Source organism: Notothenia rossii, assembly GCF_949606895.1.
Source record: "Notothenia rossii genome assembly, chromosome: 9".
Lineage (NCBI taxonomy): Eukaryota > Metazoa > Chordata > Actinopteri > Perciformes > Nototheniidae > Notothenia > Notothenia rossii.
The window spans coordinates 72,373,841-72,398,266 of record NC_136907.1 but is presented as its reverse complement, the minus strand read 5'-3'; the positions used below and the strand labels follow the sequence as shown (position 1 = coordinate 72,398,266).

General features: G+C 39.5%; 2 protein-coding genes across 2 annotated transcripts; both read left to right on the top strand.

Moving 5' to 3' along the window:
• Positions 1-4,679: 4,679 nt before the first annotated feature.
• LOC307018379 (small ribosomal subunit protein eS8-like) lies at positions 4,680-8,043 on the top strand (the record flags this gene model as incomplete). The annotated part of the gene is made up of 8 exons (XM_079648609.1): positions 4,680-4,701; positions 5,239-5,325; positions 5,552-5,731; positions 6,029-6,135; positions 6,381-6,480; positions 6,694-6,869; positions 7,335-7,440; positions 7,898-8,043. The coding sequence occupies 8 exons, from the start codon at positions 4,680-4,682 to the stop codon at positions 7,996-7,998; spliced, it is 879 nt and encodes a 292-aa protein (XP_079504735.1). The 3' UTR covers positions 7,999-8,043.
• An 872-nt stretch (positions 8,044-8,915) lies between these two features.
• Positions 8,916-18,084, top strand: acadm (acyl-CoA dehydrogenase medium chain). The gene is made up of 12 exons (XM_079651362.1): positions 8,916-9,053; positions 10,271-10,370; positions 10,479-10,576; positions 10,931-11,000; positions 11,198-11,298; positions 11,423-11,503; positions 13,385-13,515; positions 13,886-13,994; positions 14,895-15,035; positions 15,222-15,317; positions 15,909-16,157; positions 17,447-18,084. Exons 1-12 carry the CDS (start codon positions 9,039-9,041, stop codon positions 17,516-17,518), a joined length of 1,263 nt encoding a protein of 420 aa, XP_079507488.1. The 5' UTR covers positions 8,916-9,038; the 3' UTR covers positions 17,519-18,084.
• Positions 18,085-24,426: the final 6,342 nt, after the last annotated feature.

Genomic DNA, 24,426 nt, shown 5'->3' with positions numbered 1-24,426 from the left:
ATTGGGTTATTTACATAATTATGTTTACACTGGTGACATTTACGTGACACAATTCATTGGGTTATATAGTGTGTGTTGCACCACGGACGAGTTAGTGAGTGCACCTGTGTTGTGTTGTCATTCTAGCTTGTGTAGCGTGGATACAAGATAATCCCGCTTTGCTGTAATGTGATGGAAAATAAAGTGCGGTGTTCCATACTAAACACGCCGCCTCCGACTCCCATTCATCGGCTCTATAACACTGTCGATTGTTCTTTTTTAACATTCAAACATAAAAAATAACAATCGACATTAATCTGAATGAGGGAGGTGATTTATTATCCGGAGCCGGAGCTAAACCGAAGAACCGGTTCTGAACCTGAAAAGTTCTAGCACAGAGCTTGAACCGGAGTTGCGTTGGTGTGAATGAGGTATCAGAGGGGCGTGGGGAGGGGCTCCTTATTTTCATCTAAAGTAACAGACAGAGAATCAGCACTTTTGAAACAGGGCTGAAACAGAGGGGATTATGGGATGCTGCAATGATCTGTTTGGTGTTTGGAGCCAAACACTTCAGAGACATGTTTTGTATATATCTGAGAACTGTAATATATTGATGAAAAACAGTATAATAGAGAGGCGAAGTCCTTCCCTTTCCGGGGGACTCCATGGGACCTTATTTTGGAAAGATTATGTATTGAAGTCAATGGTGAGAGAAAAGTTATCTTCCGATCCCGTTTGAATTGTGCCACGAATTACACATGTGATGTTTGTCAATTTAAAAGAGAAGAAGTACCATTTTTTTTTTTAATTGCCTGCCTGCCTGCCTGCCTGCCTGCCTGCCTGCCTGCCTGCCTGCCTTCGATTCACTTTTACTTTTTCTTTATGGATATTTTACAAATCACCCTTTTAAACTTTTTCTTTTTTTACTGTCATATATACTTCATACCTGTTTTTCATTAATTATCTTATTTTTTTATAACTATAATGATCATATAAACGTGTGCCTCGGAAATAATTGTTTACATTAATGGTGACCAAAACGTTTGAGATCCACTTTTTTGTTGAAAAAACTCCTTATATCCGTTAGCGTATAGCTCGCTAGCATCAGAAGCTAACAACTACGATCTCCGGTACCAGTGCGCTCTCTCTCGCTTGCGCACGCACACAAAATGGCTCGTTCCACACACACACAGGGCCGAGCTTTAATGAAACACAGAGACCCAGACGTAATAGTACTGTATCATAGGATTTTCGAATCAATAATTTTTCAAATTATGATTTTTTTTTTTCATCTTTTTTTTTTTTTTAATAACCATTTTTCCTCCTGGTCTCTCGCGCCCCCCCCTGACATGCCCCTGCCCAGGGAAGGCGCGCCCCCCTCTTTGGGAACCACTGAGTTAGGTAACGAACCCGGGGGAGCTCCATGGGACCTTATTTCGGAAGAATTATGTATTGAAGTCAATGGGGAGAGAAAGATTATCTTTCGATTCCGTTTGAATTGTGCCACGAATTACACATATGATGTTTGTCAATTCAAAATATAATTTCTTTTAAATGTGTCGTAAAACTGTGTGTGAAACCGCGCAATGAACTACATCTCCCGTCTTGCATCACACACCAAGACGACCATCACGTTGGCACATTTAACTTCTTTATTTCAGAATGAGGCCAAAAGTGTTAAAAGAGGTGAAAATCATTCCAAGTCTGGGCATGTTGAGAGCTGTACATACACACAAGGGGAGTTAGTCGACTCCGTAAGAGCCAGCATGCGGGACCAGGATTCTGGGATTTGTAGTCTTTCTAGTTGCGTATTTTTCATAGTCTTATCGTTCAACAGTTTTACGACAAACTGTGATTTTTTTGACATGGAAATTGTTTTTAAGATTGACAAACATCATACGTGTAATTCGTGGCACAATTCAAACGGGATCGAAAGATACGTTTTTTTTCCGAAATAAGGTCCCATGGGTCCTCTTTTGTTTTCTATCATGATAAATTATATATATACACAAGTAGGATCTGATATTGGTAAGTCACTTTTTGCAGATGATGGAGCTATTTGGAAAAGGCGCAGAAATGTAAATTATATTGTAGCTAAGATTCAGGAAGCCATTACGGAAATTGAAAGCTGGTCTCTGACATGGGGGTTTAGATTGTCGGTGGAAAAACTGAAACTTTATTTTTCACGAGGAAAACGATAGGTGAGGAGGTTAGGTTAAAACTTTATGGACAGGAACTAAAGAAAGTGAAGACATTTACATTTGTTTTTGTTTTGGAAATATGTAAGGAATTCAAAATTAAAGAATGGAATATTAGTCCGATGGTGTTGTTATCAGCTGATCCACCATGGTTGCTACCTCAACCTATAGTAGATTTATCATTATTGAAACGGTTACATTCAATGAAAAACAAAATCAATGTACAGGCTTATGTGAATACTGTTCTACATGAACAATATGGGCACTTTATACAAATATTTACTGATGGATCCAAAAATCCAGAAAATGGTCAAAATGGTTTATGTTCCTGAATTAAATGTCATACTGGGAAAGCGTACGAGTGATCACATTGCAGTATATACAGTAGAGATGATGGCTATTTCTCTAGCACTTCAGTGGGTAGAGGAAATACAGCCAATGCGAGTGGTCATTTGCTCTGACTCCAGTGCAGCACTGGAGAGTATAAACAACTTCTCTTCAGAATGTCGTCAGGATATTTTACATGACATTTTACACATCATGTTTAGGTTAGTTCATCTGGGAATTGTTGTTCCATTTGTGTGGGTTCCAGCGCATGTGGGTATTAGAGGGAATGAAGTAGTGGATCAACTGGCAAAATGTGGTTTGAAAGCAAACCAGATTAATATTATGGTACCCAACAGTAGAGCAGAAATCAAATCTGTTACAAAAGTTGTTATCAAGCGGCAATGGCAAAAACTATGGGACAGTAACACTAAAGGAAGACATTTATACCAGATACAAAGGGAAGTAGGAACGGGAAGCACTTGGGGGAGTAGTAGAAGAGAACAGAGCACTGACAGCAGGATAAAATTAATTGGGACACTCTGGATTAAACTCATCACTGCATCTGATTTGAAAACATTCAAATGGCAATTGTGATGGATGCCAACAACCAGAGACAATACATCATGTATTTTTTAGCTGCCCGGATTATAACAGACAAAGACTCATTCTGAAAACTGCACTGGAACAACTCAACGTCAAGGACATGGATTTCAAGTCAATATACGAAAGTAAATCAAGAAATGAAGCGAACCAGCTGATCTTCAAATTCCTGAAAAGCACTGGTCTGAGGACAAGGATTTAATATGATCATTTAATAAATCAACAGTAGGTGGCGATATATGCTCCAAGTGGAAGCGATTCGCCATTAAAGAAAAGAAGAAGAAGGTCCCATGGGTCGGAAGTAGATGGGCGGGACTTCACGGCCCAGGAACGACACGTGATCAATTCCGCTGCTGTGATTGGTTGGTGCATATTTGGGACAAACGTGGTCTTCAGTCTTGTTACGGGCAGTGCTGCTAGTATCAAGACACTTAACCATGCCACTCAACAAGGAAGGTACGTGTCTTTAAATTTGCAGCATATTTTCAAAGTTTTAGCTATGTTAATTCGATGCACACAGCTTGTTGCCTTCGTGTCCTAATGTTTACATTGTTCGTTGAAATCAAAGGAAAGTTAACCTACGTCAACGGCTAACGTTAGCTAACAGCGTTGCTGATTTCGTATTATTCATCATGTGTTCATGACCAGTTTCACCACATTTGGAAAAATAACTGAAGTTGTTATTGAAGTTGCTGATTTTGGGTGTTGCTGCTTTGACCCACAGAGCTGTCCGTGTCCGAGCAGCAGAAGGAGTTCCAACAAGTCGCGAGGAAGTTTGCACGTGAAGAGATCCCACCCTCTGCAGCGGACTATGGCAGGAGTGGTGATGAAGTGAGTAGTATACGATAATAGGTGGCAGTGTAACATTAAATGTAGCTTGACTTAATTGATTAACATTAAAGCTTCACAAATGTTATTATTTTTGTTTTTGTCTTTGAGTGATGTGTGCACATGCCTTTTATCTGCCTATTAAAATGTTATTTTTTTTAGTATCAGCTCTACTTTTTTTAAATCGTATTAAATGTGTTAGTTTGTTTTCGGTTCAGTTAGTTTGTTGATTTATGGAGCTGTGTAGTTTTGGCAAAGGAATACCCACGCTCTGGTCGGAGGGAGAATCCTTGTCCATCTGATGTTTTAACGAAGATATCTATCTAAAATAGTTTGCTATATTGAAGCTAAATGTTATCTGAACATATACAGCTTTATCTTTTTTGACTGCATTTGAGTTTTTATACTTTAATTTAGTGGCGAGCTCCAAGATGGCTTTGCTTGTTGGCATTGTAGTTTCAATTGTTGGGGCTATGTATCTTATTTCAGTAGTATTCAGATGTTTGTACTTAACCGGTTAGCCGTTCATGAAAAGCGTCAAAAGGTTTTATCTGCGAATTAACTGTAGCATGCTAGCATTAGTTAGCTTAGCAGGGTGGCAGTGTGATCGTGTCCAGCTGCTGCACTAAAACGAACCCGATGAATAATAAGAATACTTATTTGAGAAGAAAGTTGTGGGCATTTACCATAAGGTTTTGTTTGTTATGTCTGATCAACGTGAACGGTAATGGGAAGTGTATCTTGGGCATGGGAAGTGTATCTTGGACACGTGAGGTACATGCTCGTTCTTGAAAGGCCACCATTTTTAACAGATTTTGGAATTGCTACCAAATTTAACTAAGATAATTATTACATGTCTAAAGATAGAATTGATGCACAAAGTGCAACACGTCTATTAAGTTCTATGAGACTTACTGTAGAAAACGTAAGCTTCTTGATCATACATCTCCTTTAATCCAGTTTAACCATGAGTTTATGAAGTTAATTTAGAACTCTAATCAAGTCAATATAGGGTTAGGTTAGTTGATGGCACTTGGACGTATTCCTTGTTAATTTCTAAATGAAAAGTTTTGCACAAAGTGAGGAAGTCCATTTAACAAGCTTCAAATAATGTCAATCTGTTTTCAGAATTTAAATGTTTTTATGCTTGAGCAACATGATGAAACTCATAAGCGGATCCAAATTCAATTGAGGAAAACTTACCTTGGAGAACTGACGCTCAAGCATAGCAAATCATTCTGTGGAAATTGTCCTGTAAGTTGTAGTGATCTAACCTGTTTCTTTATCCATGTTTGTTTTTATTAAGGTACCCAAACAGTGAGGGTGCGTGGTGGGAACAAGAAGTACCGTGCTCTGAGGCTGGATGTCGGTAACTTCTCATGGGGCTCTGAGTGTAAGTTTGTTTTATTTCACTAAAGGCATCTTACAATGATGATAACTTTGTCCAGTTCTGCTACTGAATGCAAGTGCTGATATCAAAGACATCTGAGAACGATCTGTTTCCTCTACCTAGCATTTATAAGCAATACGTTTTATTTAGTAATCGTTGTTGTCCGCTAACAGTTGAAAGGGTAGAAGTAATTTGCTTTTACTAATTTCTCTTTATGTTGTGTACACAGGCTGCCCACGTAAGACCAGGATCATTAATGTGGTCTATAATGCCTCCAATGACGAGCTGGTCCGAACCAACACCCTGGTGAAGAACTGCATCGTGCTCGTGGACTCTCTTCCCTACAGGCAGTGGTACGAGGCCCACGTCGCCACTCCTCTGGGACGCAAGAAGGGAGCTATGCTCGTAAGTGGAAGGAAACACATTACCCATACACCTTGCTGTGTGTAGAGAATCATAACTAATTTGTGTAACTTGAGAATATATCTATTTTGTTACTGCCACACACAGATGCCTTCTCCTGTGCAGAATTAGAATGTTTTTATGCTTGAGCAACATGATGAAACTCATAAGCGGATCCAAATTCAATTGAGGAAAACTTACCTTGGAGAACTGACGCTCAAGCATAGCAAATCATTCTGTGGACATTGTCCTGTGAGTTGTGGTGATCTAACCCGTTTCTTTATCCATGTTTGTTTTTATTAAGGTATCTCAAGGGATAACTGGCATAAACGCCGCAAGACCGGCGGTAAACGCAAGCCCTACCACAAGAAAAGGAAGTATGAGCTTGGACGCCCTCCTGCAAACACAAAAGTGAGTAAAACAGTAATCACCTGCTTCAGGTCAACTTGTGTTGAAGTGTGGGTGATGAAAAAGAGACCTTAGGTTTGTCATTTTTGAGCCGTTTTGGATCAAAGTTCTTGACTTACCAATGCCAGGACATGTCATAGTTACTCTGACACGCTTCAACGCATCAGAATACAATCTTAACTCATGGATAACCTGAATCCTAGGAAACCGCAAAACTAACATTTGTCTTTTTTCATTGTTTTTCTTAGATTGGACCCCGTCGCATCCACACAGTGAGGGTGCGTGGTGGGAACAAGAAGTACCGTGCTCTGAGGCTGGATGTCGGTAACTTCTCATGGGGCTCTGAGTGTAAGTTTGTTTTATTTCACTAAAGGCATCTTACAATGATGATAACTTTGTCCAGTTCTGCTACTGAATGCAAGTGCTGATATCAAAGACATCTGAGAACGATCGGTTTCCTCTGCCTAGCATTTCTAAGTTTTATTTAGTCATTGTTGTCCAACAGGTCCTAAGGGAGCAGTCATTTGCTTTTACTAACTGCCCTTTATGTTGTGTACACAGGCTGCACACGTAAGACCAGGATCATTGATGTGGTCTACAATGCCTCCAACAACGAGCTGGTCAGAACCAAGACCCTGGTGAAGAACTGCATCGTGCTCGTGGACTCTCTTCCCTACAGGCAGTGGTACGAGGCCCACTTCGCCACTCCTCTGGGACGCAAGAAGGGAGCCAAGCTCGTAAGTGGAAGGAAACACATTTCCCATACTCCTTGCTGTGTGTAGGGAATCAGAACTCATTTGTGTAACTTGGGCCAGAGAATGCATCTGTTTAGTTAAAGCCACACAAAGATACCTCTAGTAATTCCAGATCGTGATACTCTCGGGGGTCTCTCAATGAAGATAACTTTGTCCAGTTCTGCTACTGAATGAAAGTGATGATAATGTGACTCTGAGAAAGACCTCTTGCCTGCTAAACACTTCAGTATCATGAGTCAGTTTTCTGTCTTTATTTATTTGAATGCTTATTTAACAGTTCCTGTAAGCACCTTTTCAATTCATATGAGCAGGGACTCTTAGGCGCTTCAGATGCCCCTGTAATGATTACATAGAGTAGTACATTTTTATGCATGTTAGAATCATCTTTCAGAAATGCATCGCAATTCTTTTAATGTCTTGCTAATGGGCTTTCTTTCCATTGTTAAGACTCCTGAGGAAGAGGAGATCAAAGAGGACCCAGAAGAAGTACGCAAAAAGACGGCCAAGATCAGCCCCCTCTTGGAGGAGCAGTTCCAGCAGGGAAAACTGCTTGGTGAGTCTGAACATCTGTAGTCTACTGTAGTGATGGTCCTTACATCATTAAATGGACTGCATCACTGGTTAATTTCCAACCAAGCCACCAAGATCTACAGAAAACTAAATAGTAGAAAATGTCCCCGACGCCTCTATACAGGTCTGTCTGTGCCGGTGCACGTCTCTCAATGAAGATAACTTTGTCCAGTTCTGCTACTGAATGAAAGTGATGATAATGTGACTCTGAGAAAGACCTGTTACCTACACAGACGTCTGCTCCATTCTTATTTTCACCTAGTCTGCTGAAGTTACAGATTTTACATTTTATTAAGGCGTTTATTAACAAATCCTTAATTTCTCTTATTTAAATAAAATGTTATAGTATGATAAAGAGTCAAAGTATTAATGCCACAGAGCTTGGGATCCCTATTGATAGCGTTTGTTCCCCTCAGCTGACATGTTGTCTCCTCCTGCAGCTTGCATTGCATCCAGACCCGGCAGGTGTGACGGCTACATCCTGGAAGGCAAGGAGCTGGTGTTCTACCTGAGGAAGATCAAGGCCAAGAAAGGCAAATAGATGTTCAGCTGTTTGATACGTCAATACAATCCAAGTGCTCCACAACTGTCTTGTTATTGTGTCCACAATTTTAGTTTAAAAAATATATATGTTTTGCTTTTCCTGCCTAGAAAGCAATATGTAACTATTACAACTGAACGGAAACAAACTGCACTAACTTCAAATGAATTCTAACCATTGATGTTTTCATGTATTATATAAAGCTATTTTTGCTTTACTCTACATGAATGAACTATTAAAAGGCACATAACTTCATTGTTTAGTAAGGTATAAGGACATTTGGAGCTGCATTCAGAATTTGTCTTACTGCGCTGTTAGCATGGTGTTAGGGGTCAAAATAAGTGTCGTATATGTGACTGTTAGGTAATGACTTCATGATATTATGTGCTCTACACTAGAGAAATGCCAAGAGAAAAATCAATGGAAAAGTATTTATCTGTGTGGGAGTCCCACTGTTTTTTGGGATGTGGCTTGGGGAGAGGGTTGCTAGTCCCCAACATGTTTGGTTATGAAGCAAGGCTTGTTTATTTATATAGCCCCTTTCAACATAAAGAAATGGGCTGAATCGAAACTTAATAGTAGCACAATCAAAAACAGTATGAATCAATTAAACTTGATGTGTTTTTTTTAATGTACTTTTGTATTTAGAAGTCTACCCCTGATGTCAATTTTAGTATACAACATATATGTTCTTGAATAAGTAAAGGGGAAAATAAATTCAACGACAACCCTGGATACTACTCATAAGGTGGGTTACATCACGCAGTCTTAGTTTTACTGTGTCCATATGTAACAATAAAAATCGTGAAAGAACATATACAAGCTGTCATTACCACAATGTTACCAAACATTTTCCATACCTATGGATATAAAAAGTTTAAGTTAGGTAAGGAACTGGGGGAAAAGTCATTTTCCACATGCCCGGGAATGACACGTGATCAATCCCGCGGCTGTGATTGGTTGTCATATATGTGGGACAAAGGTTGTGGTGGTGTTGAGTCTAGTTATACGTGCAGTCGGTGCTATCAAGACACATAACAATGCTGCTCAACAAGGTACGTGTCTTTAAATTAGCTTGAATTCAGCAGGGTATTTTAAAAGCTTAAGTTATGTTCATTTGATGCACATAGCTTGTCTTATTGTCCTAATGTTTAAATTGTTCGTTTAAATCAGGAAAGTTAAACTACGTTAACGGCTAACGTTAGCTAACAGCGTCAACAGTTCTAATACATTTTAAAACCGACGTTACAAAACAACGTCATTGTCTCTACTTAATGACCATAAGATAACGCTAAACATAATGAGCAAAGTAATAGTATGTCTTTCTGCACAAATTATCAGCTAGCTGGTCATCTTTGAAACACAGCGAAGGTCGTTGAAAAAAACTCAAGTAACTGATATCAGTATCCGGTTATTTTAGACAGTTCTTTAACATACAAGGACTTTCCTTTTTAATATTAGTACATGATTAAAACATTATACATTGACCACATTTAAAAAGCATATAGTCAAGGTATATGGTACTTTCCATCAAATGTTACGTATGTGTCCTACAATCAAACTAAACATTCTGGCATGTAAACCTACATTTCTTGCAGCAATATAGCCAAAAACATTGTGAGCTGGGCTGTTGTGTTGTAATGAGAACAAGGGCATACAGTATGTTGGTCATTTCCTCATGGCTTGATGTTAAAAACAATTGGGCAATGAGTGTTTCGGTTTTTATTGTGCTGCATATTTATAAAAATGTTTGACCCAATACGTTAGAAAAGTCTTTAATGATTCTATTTATGCCTTCACTTCAGAACTAAATTAATTTCAGTGATCTCTATGTTTGTCAAACTTTGTGAGGTGAATACTTTCAAGTAGCTTAGCTCTGAATCAGAATTCCTTTATTTGTCCCACAACGGGGGGGGGGGGGGGAGGTGTACATTACAACAGCAGAAATATAGTGCAGATAAAGTGAAGACAATAGTCCTACATATTAAGTAATGAAAAATAACTAAGTATGCACACTTTATTATTAATTTGAAAAAACACACATAGCAGATAAGTAAACCATGGTAAAAAAAAAAGTAGCAGTGTATATAATTTTTTTTTTTAAAAAGAGACCATATAACATTCATGAGGTAGCTTGTACTCTTTGCCAATGGTAAATACATTGAGAGGAAAATGCTAATATGTTACTAAATTCTTCATGAAAACGTTACCGGTGTGGAGGTGTCCTGTTAAACTGAGTTTGTTGCTGATTTCCCCTCCTTTCCATCCACAGGTTCTCAAAGCCAGCGTGCGATCGGGGATCCGGCTGCAGAACTCCGCTGCTGCTGCCAGTGCTGCTGCATCTAACAACGCATCCCTCGGCTTCTCATTTGGTGAGAAAGAAGTAGAATAGATGATTAAAACCTATCACGCTATCATTCATGACCAGTTTCCCCACTTTTGAAGTTACTGATTTTGTGTTTTGCTGCTTTGACCCACAGAGCTGTCTGAGCAACAGAAAGAGTTCCAACAGGTGGCGAGGAAGTTTGCTCGTGAAGAGATCGTCCCTGCTGCAGCGGAGTATGACAGGAGTGGTGAAGTGAGTATAATATATTCAATTATAATCTTATTCAATGTTGTTGTTTGTTTACGGTTCAGATTGTTTGTCGGTTTATGGAGCTGTGTAGTATTGGCTAAGGAAGAACCCTTTATCTTATGCCATTTCTACACTGTCGCTTATGTGCATTAAAACCTCTGAATCTTGAATCTTTAAATATCTGCACCGATCCTTATCATGTGGCGAATACATAGATTTGTTTTTGCCTTGTTAGCGGTCTATTATTTATCCTTCAAAGATTTGTTTTGTGCTGGTGTAACGTGAATGTCCCCTGAGAGTGGTGATCATATTATTTTCTGAAAAGATTGAATAACTCTTCAATGTCCTGTTTTGCAGTATCCTATGCCCATCATCAAGAAAGCATGGGAACTCGGTTTAATTAACGGCCACATTCCACAGGAGTATGGTATGTTATTTATTTGCTGATTGACTATTTCATCTTGTCTCAGATTAATTTAGTCTGAAGGTGATGGCCTAAATACCCACACACAAATAAAGACCTCAGTTGAAGTATGTTTAAATGTTTTCTAATTGAAAATGAGGTGAAGGTTTATTAATGCCTGTGTAAAAACACCTTACTATGTGTGTCCCCTTTGTAATCAGGTGGAATGGGCTTGACAATCTTTGACAACTGCCTCATCACAGAGGAGTTGGCTTATGGCTGCACAGGCATACAGACCGCTATCGAAGCAAACTCTCTGGGAGTAAGTAGTCGTTTTTCCTGCTTATTATTTGAAATCAAATCACAAAAATATAGTCCACTACGATGGTCATTTTTCAAAACTGATTTGCAGATCCAACGTTTAATCATCTGTTTCTCTCTCACAGCAAATGCCTGTTATTATAGCCGGCAATGAAGCGCAGAAGAGTAAATACCTGGGTAGGATGATGGAGGAGCCTCTCATGTGTGTAAGTATGAGAAATAACACTGGCGTAGTCATGCTTGTTGATGTTGATAGCACACATATTAAAAAATAGTCTGTTTATGTGTAAACGATTCTTCTTCCAAGGATGTAAATGACAGAACAAATGAATAGCCACTGCCCTATGTAAATCATTCACTGTGTTATTTGTATTAATGCAAAGATCACAAATAACACAACGTGTAAACAGGTATACAGGACTGTCTCAGAAAATTAGAATATTGTGATAAAGTTCTTTATTTTCTGTATTGCAATTAAAAAAAAAAAAAAAAAATGTCATACATTCTGGATTCATTACAAATCAACTGAAATATTGCAAGCCTTTTATTATTTTAATATTGCTGATTATGGCATACAGCTTAAGAAAACTCAAAAATCCTATCTCTAAATATTAGAATAGTTCCTCAGACCAAGTAAAAAAAAAAGATTTATAACAGCAAAACACAATCAAACATTTGAAAATGTCCATTAATGCACTCAGTACTTGGTTGGGAATCCTTTTGCACGGATTACTGCATCAATGCGGCGTGGCATGGAGGCAATCAGCCTGTGGCATTGCTGAGGTGTTATGGATGCCCAGGATGCTTCAATAGCGGCCTTTAGCTCATTAGCATTGTTGGGTCTGGTGTCTTTCAGCTTCTTCTTCACAATACCCCACATATTCTCTATGGGGTTCAGGTCAGGGGAATTTGCAGGCCAATCGAGGACAGTAATGCCATGGTCAGTACACCAGTTACTGGTGGTTTTGGCACTGTGGGCAGGTGCCAGATCATGCTGGAAAATGAATTCCTCATCTCCATAGAGCTTTTCAGCAGACGGAAGCATGTAGTGCTCTAAAATCTCTTGGTACACAGCTGCATTTACTCTGGGCTTGATGAAACACAGTGGACCAACACCAGCAGCTGACATGGCTCCCCAAACCATCGCTGACTGTGGGAACTTCACACTGGATTTCAAGCAACTTGGATTTTGCTCCTCTCCAGCCTTTCTCCAGACTCTGGCGCCTTGACTTCCAAATGAAATACAAAACTTGCTTTCGTCTGAAAAGAGGACTTTGGACCACTGTGCAACTGTCCAGTGCTTCTTTTCCTTAGCCCAAGTCAGACGCCTCTTCCGTTGTCTTGAGTTCAGAAGTGGCTTGACCATGGGAATACGGCTATTGTAGCCCATTTCCCGGACACGTCTGTGAACAGTGACTTTTGATACCTGGACTCCAGCTTCAGTCCACTGTCTTTGAAGCTCCCCCAAATTCTGGAAGCGACTCTTCTTCACAATGCTGTTAAGGCTGCGGTCATCTCTCTTGGTTGTGCAGCGTTTCCTGCCACATTTCCCCCTTCCAACAGACTTTTTGTGGATGTGCTTTGAAACTGCACTCTGTGAACAGCTTGCTCTTTGAGAAATTTCTTTTTGTGTCTTACCCTCCTGATGGAGGGTGTCAATGACGGTCCTCTGGACAGCAGTCAGATCAGCAGTCTTCCCCATACTTGTGATTTAGTTTACTGAACCAAGCTGAGTGTTTTTCAAGGCTCAGGAAACCCTTGCAGGTGTTTCGAGTTAATTAGACGATTCAAGTGATTCGTTGAACACCCTACTAGTATACTTTTTCATGATATTCTAATATTTAGATATAGGATATTTGAGTTTTCTTAAGCTGTATGCCATAATCAGCAATATTAAAATAATAAAAGGCTTGCAATATTTCAGTTGATTTGTAATGAATCCAGAATGTATGACATTTTTGTTTTTTTAATTGCATTACAGAAAATAAAGAACTTTATCACAATATTCTAATTTTCTGAGACAGTCCTGTAGCTCTTTCTTGCCTCAGATCTGACGGGGTTAACTGACTGCTGGGTGTTTTCTGCAGGCGTACTGTGTGACGGAGCCCGGCGCCGGCTCTGATGTGGCCAGCCTCAAGACCCGTGCTGTGAAGGTGGGAGATGAGTACGTTGTTAACGGGCAGAAGATGTGGATCACCAATGGCGGGAAAGCAAACTGGTATGTACTGTTTCTCTTGTTGTACACTAAGAATAGTGTGTGTGTTTTATTTGTCCACTCATATGTTGATAAGAGTATTAAAAGCGTTCCTCTAAGGTGCATTTAGAACAGATTAAAAAAAATGTGCTATTTGAATCGACTGACAGCCCTAGTTTGTGATGCTACGAAGTCTGAACATGATAACTTTGGTTAAAGGAGGCTTTCTTGAAGGACTTTGTATTAGACTGCTTTAGTTTAAGCTAGGTGTATCTAATAACCTGTCAACTGATATGTATATGTATGTATATCCATAAAGCTCATAAATACACATGCATCTGTCTGTTGCTCTAAGTTTCTTTTTTGAACTTTTCTACGTCTCTTATACTCCTAGGTACTTCCTCCTGGCCCGGTCTAACCCAGATCCTAAATGTCCTACCAGCAAGGCTTTCACTGGCTTCATTGTGGAGGCTGACACTCCTGGAATTATAGTAGGAAGGAAGGTAAGATGAGGCTCAATGGTTCTAGGAATGTAGTTTAATAGCTAAATGTAGTAATGGTACTTTGCAGCGTTGCATGTGTGCTCCAAAAGCTGTGATAGTACATTTTAGGAAGTAACAGAATATACAAACCGATGCCATTTTTACAATTTATCTGGGAAAAGTCACCTATCCCCAAGACTCCAAAGGAATTCTTTTGAATGTTATTGTTTGAAATCCCCTAAATGTATATAATTCACCTGTACATTTAACGTTCTTTCTAGAGGCAGAATCTTGTTAAATGTCCCTCTGCTTTGAGACTTATTATTTGTCTCCTTGTGAGCTCCTTATGAACTCTTCCTCCAGACTAATGTTGTGTATTTGTATAAAATAACTTGGGCTGTCAAGTTAACGCGTTAAACACACACACACACACACACACACACACACACACACACACACACACACACACACACACACACACACACACACACACACACACACACACACACACACACACACTGTATTGTATGAGAGAGGTTCCAGGTTGAATTGAGGTGAATATTTGTAATGTTCAGAGGTTGTTGTGTTTAATATTCATGAGAATATTTGTCATTGTTCAAATGATAATAAACATTTGCATAAAGCATATGTGTCCACTCGAGTGTTGATAAGAGTATTAAAAACTTGAAAAATATTCCTCTAAGGTACATTTAGAACAGATAAAAAATGTGTGATTAATTAACTATGGATAATCATGCGATTTAAATATTTTAATGGACTGACAGCCCTAAAAATAAATTAGATTTGAATTGATAGGAAAACATCTGCTATCCAGTCAGAGTGGTCCCATCCTCCCGGTGTTTCTCACTGTGATATGCACACCACAAGATAACAGGGCTATCGTTTGTTTTGTGCTTGTAGGAGATGAACATGGGCCAGAGGTGCTCCGATACCAGAGGCATCACTTTTGAGGATGTGAGGATACCGAAGGAGAACGTCCTGATCGGAGAGGGGTCCGGATTCAAAATTGCCATGGGGGCCTTCGACAACACAAGGCCACCGGTAAGTCTCCTAACTGTAACTGAACTTGACATTTGTAGCACCATGTATAAATGTCTCTTGTTTTACATCTCATATCTGATATGATATTGCTACATACAAACAATTGGATACCAAACGGTTCATGCTAAAGTTTATTTATCACTGAAGACATGTATCTGTGATGCTAATGTGACTATTGCTTTGCAGGTGGCAGCAGGAGCCACAGGTCTGGCACAGAGGGCGCTTGATGAAGCAACCAACTACGCAATGGAGAGGAAGACCTTCGGAAAAGTTATTGCTGAGGTTGGTTCTCTTCATTTCATTCATCAGCAGGAAACCACACGTTCCATCACAGGCTTGGAACGCTGATACATCCCATTTGTAGTTCATTGATTTACAGAATTGACTGAAGAGTGCTGAAAGAATGACTTTTCAACTCTATAGTTTTCAATGTGGTTTTGTTTTAGTAAACATATATTTTAGTTTTACAGTAGTTTGGTTTTTCTTACGACTAGAATAAATACATCTTGCTCTTGTCATTGAATTCCATGAGACTAGATTGCATATGAAAAACAGCAGGGATTAACTTTGATAAACGAAGCATAGCGCCATCTCCTGGAGTGTCTTGTTTGTACCATTTCTTTGGCTCAATGTTATTGAAATTCATAGAAAATGATACTGTACTAAAATATTTAAGCTAAAAAATCAAATAGCTTTTTTATTTTCATTTTTACTAGTTTTGAATCAGATCATTTTGTTTCAGTTGAAATGATTTTCTTTTTGGATATCATTTTTTATTACATTTTTCGCTGCTTGTTTAGCTTTAGTTTCAGGCATAGTGTTAAAAGGTGAGTAGAGGACTAACAGGCCCCTCTGTCTCCTCCTGTCTCACAGCACCAGGCCGTGTCCTTCATCCTGGCTGAGATGGCCATGAAGGTGGAGTTGGCCCGGATGGCGTACCAGCGCTCGGCCTGGGAAGTGGACCAGGGCCGCAGGAACACGTACTACGCCTCCATCGCCAAGGCCTTCGCCGGAGACATCGCCAACCAGGTGGCCTCTGACGCCGTGCAGGTGTTCGGAGGAAACGGCTTCAACAGCGAATACCCCGTGGAGAAGCTGATGAGAGACGCCAAGATCTACCAGGTGGGTGCTGATGTTTCAGGGATTGCACCTAAGGACATCTACTTAATTAATTATTATTAATTATTATTAATTAGGGATGGGTACCGTTAAGGTTTTAACGGTACTACTACTTTTATCGATGCCGCTTATCGATCCGGTCCTTTAACGGTAATCTTATCGCTTCTTTTGAAAAAAAAAGGTAAATTAACTACAACATTTACAACAAATTGTAAATAATGTGAACTTACAGAACTGTAAAAAACCAAAGAAAAAAAGTATTTACTGCATAAACACAGTGGTACAGAGCAACACAGGTGGGGCAGACAGGTATGCTGCCAAAGGCCTAACGGTTCTTCTGGAGGAAGATTGAGGTATACATAACACCTGACGTGGAAACGTTACTCGTGGACGGGGCTACAGAGCTGCTAGAAAGACAGTGGAACCCGGTGCATTCCTCCGTCTGGATGTGGTGCACTTTTGCTAAATGTTTAGACAAATTGCTCGTGTTACCGCCCTTACATGATAATGGCACTTTTGCCAACGAGCATTGTCCACATCGAGACGGGTAAAGTTTAAGTGTGTGTGTGTGTGTGTGTGTGTGTGTGTGTGTGTGTGTGTGTGTGTGTGTGTGTGTGTGTGTGTGTGTGTGTGTGTGTGTGTGTGTGTGTGTGTGTGTGTGTGTGTGTGTGTGTGTGTGTGTGTGTGTGTGTGTGTGTGTGTGTGTGTGTGTGTGTGTGTGTGTGTGTGTGTGTGTGTGTGTGTGTGTGTGTGTGTGTGTGTGTGGCCTCGCCTCGCACACAAACAGGAGAGAGAGAGAGAGAGAACTCTCGTCTGGATTGGAAGGATCGAAAATAATCAGATGCAGTAGTCTTCTTGCATATTAGAAACGGAGTTGGCGAAACTAAAACTGCAATATCATATTTGTGTAGCAATAATACATATGACCTATTTTTTTAGATGTCTCCAGTACCGATAAAAAGACAGATAACGTCGGAGCTTAACGGTACCACGGTCTTTAATAATTCAGCCCCGGGGCCCGTTTAATACCGGGGCTCGGTACCCTTCCCTAGTGTAAATGTAGTTGATACTGCAAGAGGTGCAGAAGTGTAACAACACACTTGTTTTAATGACCTCTGGTAAAGCCTCCATTCAAAAAAACTATTGTACACACACTCAAACTTTGGAATGGTTTAAATTGTATTTCGGGACGTTTATAAAACATTTCAAGCCCTGGATGTTGTGCACCTATTTGCTAATTGCTGAGGTCGTTAGAATAACTTTTTCTAAATGTTATTTCATTTCCTTTGCAGATCTACGAGGGCACAGCTCAAATCCAAAGAATGATTATTGCCCGAGAACTCCTGGGAAAATACAAGAAGTGAACTCCTCACACCTAACGTCCCTTATTCAGATGTACAGTACATCATGTACTAATGTTGTGTTCCTGGGAATAGATCTGCTTATTTATACTCACAAAATGTTGTTTGCCTTATCAGCACTTAATCCGGGCCGAGCTTTGTTCACATTGATCCAGACTTTGCATCAGCCGTCCACTTTTCTAATCAGAAAACATCAGAACCCTTCAACACCTGTACTAGTTTGTTTTTGAAATGCATCGTAGAACTGTTGCCTTACTTTGAGACTGGATGGGTTTGGGATCACCACATTCAGGCAAGATATCACACGACTGTCCTGTCAGGCTCCAAGCTCTGTAAATAATGTGAACCAGGAACAAATACAACACAAACAGATGAAGCATAATGAACTATGACAATGGTAGCCTTCTGATCCTTCTTGGAAGAAGCCAAGAATGTAATGCTCAAATTATAATGAATATGGTTTGAAAATAAACATCTAAAGTTTCAGAATGTACTATTTTAACTTTATAGGATAGGCTTGTATTTAATCATGCCATGCAATGATCAATAAACTATAGTCTTGACACAAAGCTGTATTGTTGTTCATATCTAGTATGATATTTTGGTGACTGTTTGAGGGTAAGTGGATCATTCTAAACTCACAGTTCACAGGCCCAGTCAAAACAAACACTAGAGTGTCTCATTTAGGAGAGGAGGAGCCTGTTCAGCCCTTCCTTCATCCTTACACTGTGTGTGCTGCAACTCTTTCAGTACAGTGTTGGTTTGGTTCACATTTTAATTGGCAATAAAAGCATGTCAAAAGAAAGATGTTGGTAATCATTTATCCAGGAACATTCTCAAAAATGTCCACTTCATGCCTCCTTCCAAAAGTTTTTTAAATGTCAGCAGAACCAGCTAAATATGTATCGATCTTTCTCACCAGTGTGTTAGAAACAAGTGAATGTGTGTGGCTTAATACTTTGTTTATCAAATGCATATTGCCTGAATATAGTTTTAAGTGATTAGAAATAAACGGTTGCCATCCAATATAGAGAGGTATCAGTTTTACACTTGATCATGGTGATCCTATTCAGAAAGTAAGGACTGTTCGTTAGTCATTGTAACACATTTTTCACTTTTTGATGGCACATTACACTATAGTTAATTAATCTGATCAGTTTTTAAGTCTGTTAATCTATTTAATAAACTAACTGGTAAGAAGCTAAACATGCAATTATTTCTTATGTATAATAATAAGCATCGTACTTAATTAATAGTTTACATTTTTATTTGTTTTCTTCAACCACCCAATCAATATTGAGAGCAACCCATCCGGGTACTTTCCCCCTACGTTGTGGTCGCGCTACTCGTAGGGTGAATGTATCTGGTGTCATTTGGCTGACGGTAAGTAGGCTACGAATGCTGCAAAACCAGAACAGGACCGTGCATTTTTTCAACTAAATGAAGCCCAGGTAGGATGGTCAGTGAGGGAAAGGGGATCGATGTCCTTTCAGAGTAACAGTGAACGAGTGGCAAACAACACTTAAACAAAATGACACAAAAAAACAGAATTTCTTTGACTTTAAAAGTGTTTATATATTTTAAGGCTGCATCTACATTCATCACCTTGACTTTTAACATTACAACTGTGCACTTTGACGACTGAGGGTAACCTCATTAGCATCATAATTGATGCTAACTGTGATCAAGTGTTTGTTTACAGTTTTCGTTTTCTCTGTGAACGGTCGGAAGCCAAAGATTTCTTCTATTATTCTCCTTTTTTAATAATTGGAAGTAAAGAAACTCGTAATTCTGGATCTTTTTTGTTCTTTAAAGTGCAACACAGCAGCTTGACGAAAGTATATTTTTCCGCTCGGCGCCGATTTGTTGTTTTCACCTGTAAAAGGGGGCGGGGCCGCGTGCAACCAGCAGCGACGCACTAACGTCATAGGACCGTGACGTCAGCTATGCGATGGAAGAACGATGACGTCATAGGGATCTACTTGCTTCTACTATTGGAACATTTGTGTTCATTCAGACACTTTTGAAGACAGACACTGCAGTCGGTCGGTAAAATCCTCCAGAGAGACAAGAACTAATTCATTTTATATTCAAAACTTAGACAAATAACCCGTGATAGCCATGGTGTTCATTTGTCTTGGTTATGTTGTGGGCGCTTATGTCACAAAGAGAGTGAAGGATTTTCTGGACTCTCGTCCTCCTACAGCGACCCTGTTCAACCAGCAAAGACCTGAGCATCATGAATTAAGAAGAGGAGAAAGCTCAGGAGAGGCGTTGGAGGAGGTTGCTCCAGTTTCCCAGACTTGCTGTTGTCACAGACACAACGACTGGCCTTTCACACAAGTCTGGAGAAATGCTCCCATTAGCACTTTCCTCCCTTGTGTCCAGGGTGGTCAGGGAACACAACAGGTTCATCACAGTGAGGCTGTCAGGTTGCTCAGGCTTCATTGGATGCCTCAGCCACCTCAGACCCCAAATGGAGGTGGACTTCCTCTACTTGAACAGCTGAGAGCTCACATCACATGCATGGTTGGAAATAGATATGTGATAGGAGCAGTTACTCTTTTAGGGATTGTAGTCATTATTCCTTTTGCTCGAAGAAGAATTTCTGGTAGTTTTGCACCGTTGGTAGGATCTCCAACTGTATACAGAATAGTAGGTGTTAGTCCTAATGTTTTTTCATCTATTTATTCCGTGGCATATAGATGGACAGCAGCTGCTGCGCCCAAGGTAGGCCTACTGAAAGGATTTTCATTTACATGTTCAGGCGCAAGGCGAAGGATAGTTGCCGTTGGTCCCGAGCTGATGGGAGCTGCTTCAGTAACATTTTCAGTGGCCAAATCAGGGATTGCAGTTGCTCTTTCCTTGATACAATTTGTTGGCCTGTGCATTAACCACACATTAGTCTTAGTTATTGGGGCAGCACTGCTGATGGTTTCCTTCATCATGTACTCGCTCGTTTTTATAAGTCCAGACGTTTTCAACTTCTTAGTGCTCTGTGGACTGTTCTACATGAGAAGGCCTGCTGGATACCGTGTAGGCATAATGGTGCAAACCCTCAGACATCCAGAGGATCCAAACATTATCATCAGAAGGAATGTGTTCTTTCTTTATTACAATGAGCAGGCTCCACGATTTAACCAGCAAAGAAACGCCTTTTGGGTGTAGATCCTGCTGCAGTGTGGCCCTATCATACGGGGGGGCAGTAGGCAATCTAGGCATATTAATAATTATTGAAATTAATGAAACATACTTATCACAGCGACGGTGTACTGAGATTATTATTATATTTTTCAATTTTTCTTTTTTTCCATTTTTTGTTGCTAGGGGGCCCTAAGTGTCTGCGGGCCCTAAGCGGCCGCTTATGTCGCTTAATGGGTCGGGCCGGCTCTGCAAACAACATTGAATCTGGACGGATACTTTTTTAAGGAAATCGTTTATATTTGTTATTATAATTACTGTGAAATGTATTATGTTTTCGTCATTATTACAATAAATACACACTTGCAACTGATAACACTGGCAGTGATTTTATATTTATTAGACTATTCCAAAAAAATCATGCTTCAAAGAAAGTGGGGGAACAGCGATCCCCCGCGTCCAACGACCACTGCTGCCATCCAAAAAGGAGAAAGTGATTTTGAGATGGAATCAAAGGACAGTGACACTGCTATGAGTGAAGAAGAGGCAGAAGAAGATGCCTGTGGACAAGTGGACAAAGAAAACCAACAACAATCCATCCCTCATGTACTTATGTTTATATAATAGCTTGCTTTATATTTTGTTTTTGTCATTGTTAATGTGTAAAGTCAACATGTATATTTTCTACTTTCTTGTTTATTTCTCTTCTTTTTTAATCGTTATTGGACAATGCCATGTCTTTTATGCTGCTGCAACACAACAATGTCCCAAATTGAGATCAATAAAGTACCATCTTATCTTATCTCTTATCTGAACCCAATGGCCGCCCAGTCAGTGATTATGTGGACATCGAGCCCCAACCAAATAAACACACCAAGCCCCGTGACAGGTATCGCTGGCTGAAAAAAGATTTGATCAGTCCCAATACTGATTTCTCTGCTCCAGATATCACAGAGGATGTCATTTCTGCAAAGCTCTAAAGATGCCAAAGCAGGAGATGCTGAACAGGAGACAGTTTCAGGCAGATCTAGCATCCTCTCTCATCCTGGTAACAATGCTTTTCTGCTTTTCTGAAATACAGAAGAGGATGAGGACCACATGTGGATGTATCTTTTGGACCTGACCAAAACAGATTTTTTCTTTTGAGTAATAAATCAAAATTCTTACTTAAATCTCAGATCTATGAAAACTAATTCTGAAGGTTTTCATGAAAATAATTAAAATATATTTTAAGAAAAAGTCAGATTTCTGAGATTTTCTTTAAAAAAATCTGAATTTCTTTTAATCAGAATTCTGACTTTCACTAGTAAAGAACATGTTGAGGTTTGACCAAAGCGATTTATTTCTGACTTTAATCTCAGATTTCTGTAATTTCATTAAAAACAAGGAATAAAATATATTTATTCTGAATTCTGAGATTTTCAGAAAATAAATGTTAAGAAAAATATTTATTTAAAATATTCTGAATTCTGACTTGTTTCTCAATATTCTGACAAAAATCTTGAAACATAAAAAAAAATATCACTTTTGTTCAGACCTCACATTTCTCCACATGTTCCAAATCCTCTTCCATAGACGGTTCTTCCTCTCCATTCTTTGGTGTAAATAAATGTATATAAAGTTTATTGGGGACGTAGCAGTAAAAAAAGAACTACATGTATTAAAAATTCAACTCAACTTAGTGCAGCTTCACTGGAGAGGAGAGATCATTCATTTGAAGATTACAAACAAAGACTGAGATTTTCACTTGTGTCCTCTTTGCTCTTTTATTAACAAGAAAAAACCCAACATTTTATTTTTTACAGACATGTAAATGTGGCACTCATCTCACATCTTGAAAATAGAAAAACAATTTATTATAAACTCAACCTGTTAGCTTTTCTTTTAATCTGTTTTATTTCCTTCTTCAAACTTTCATTAATGCATTCAACACATTGAGACTTAGTCCAAAATAAAAGACATTTAGAATATAAATATCTACAATGAAAGAAGCTCTGGTGCTTTCTCTCTCTCATGCTTTACAACAGAAACAACAACATACAAATACATCAATATCGATGTTCAACAAATATTTAGAGCAAAGTTCACATTTCCATGCAGAGAAATCTGAGTTGAGGTTAACAGAAATCCTCCTGAGCAGTGACAGCCTCCATGACTAAACAGACACAGGAAGGAGCACCGCCTAAAGAAACTCCAACATCTACAGAACAACTCATGAGAAGAAGTTAAAGCACATCCCATAATGTTTGATTGACAGCTGATCTCTGTGCAGTGAAGACATGAACAACCAGCTCTCAGCAACAATGATGGACACAATGAGTTTAAGAAGTAGAAGAGTTCCTCAAATGACTTCAGGCTATTTCAGTTTACAAATCTCAGCTGTGGCTCCAACATCATAAAGCCCAACTCCAGCATGTAGCGGCTGAGTGAATGTGGTCTGGACTCTGTGGAGGAGAGTCATGGTTTCAGAGACGCTGTAGAACAGGGGTGGGCAATTATTTTTTCCATGGGGCCACATTAGAAACAAAAAATATTGTGGAGGGCCGGGCCAAAAGGCTGAACTCAATTCTGCATAATATTAATTGTATTTCTTTATAAAAAGCAGTAAATAGCATTGTTTTGACAAGCTGGTAAGAGTATATGTTATAGTTGAGCAATGAAAAAGTGAGGTTGCCTTACAAAAAATGTAATTTATTCAATCAAATTTCCCAAAACAATGGAAAACAAAATGTGAACGTTTTTCACCATTTCTGACTCATATTAGTGAACATTTTCAGTCGCATTCACTACAAAACACATTTTGAGTTTCATATACTGTTGGAAAGTTGTGTAAAGGTTCTTAGCATTCTTAAGACATCACAACATTGTCTTTGTGCTCCAAACATTCAGCAAGATACATCATATTGAACTGTCACTGAACATCACTGAACTGTGATTTTGAGAAAAGGCTTCCAAAGAAAGTGTCCCAGTTCACTGCTAGTTGGTTCCTTTACATGCCTACATTTGTAGTCTAACCACCTCATTTGGTGTTTTTAAGTTCTTTTTTCTTGTTCAGTGAGAGAAATCTAGTCTCTGCTGGGCTTTAACGAGTGCATCGAAGTCAGGTTGAATGTCTGAGGTGGAGATGCGAAGCACAGCTGACAGATGATCATCAGTGAGAGAGGATCTATACCTGGATTTCATAAACTTCATCTTTGAAAATGTTTGTTCACATATGTAGGTAGAGCCAAAGAGAACCAACATCTTCTGAGCATGTCTCCTCATGTTTGGAAAGTTCTCCTCCTCGAGAGAAGAGTAGAAATCCAGCAGAGATCCTGACTTAAAGCGCTCTGCCAGTACTGCATCAGACTGCAGGTCAATGAGTTCCAGCTGAACATCACTGGGTGCATTATCCATACTGCAGGTAAAGGGAGAGGAAATCATGAGCATTTCATCCTCGATTGTTCGGAGATCTTCAAATCGCCTTGAAAACTCACCAAGCAATGCTCCTAACATGGATGAGTATCTGCGGAGGTGATCAGCTGATGGTGTGACTTCTTTCAGGGTTTGCATGTGAGTGAGAGTGTTGCTCTCCAGTTGGCTTGAAAGAAACTGCATCTTTCTCATGAAAGCCTTCATCAGGCTGTGCATTAATGAACAAAAAGGCCCTTGCCTTGCAGTTTGGTGTTCAGTTCATTCATCAGTGCAGTCACATCAACAGCAAATGCAAAATCTGCCATCCAGTCCTCGTCTGAGAGCTCTGGGATGTCTTTGCCTTTCTTCTCACAAAA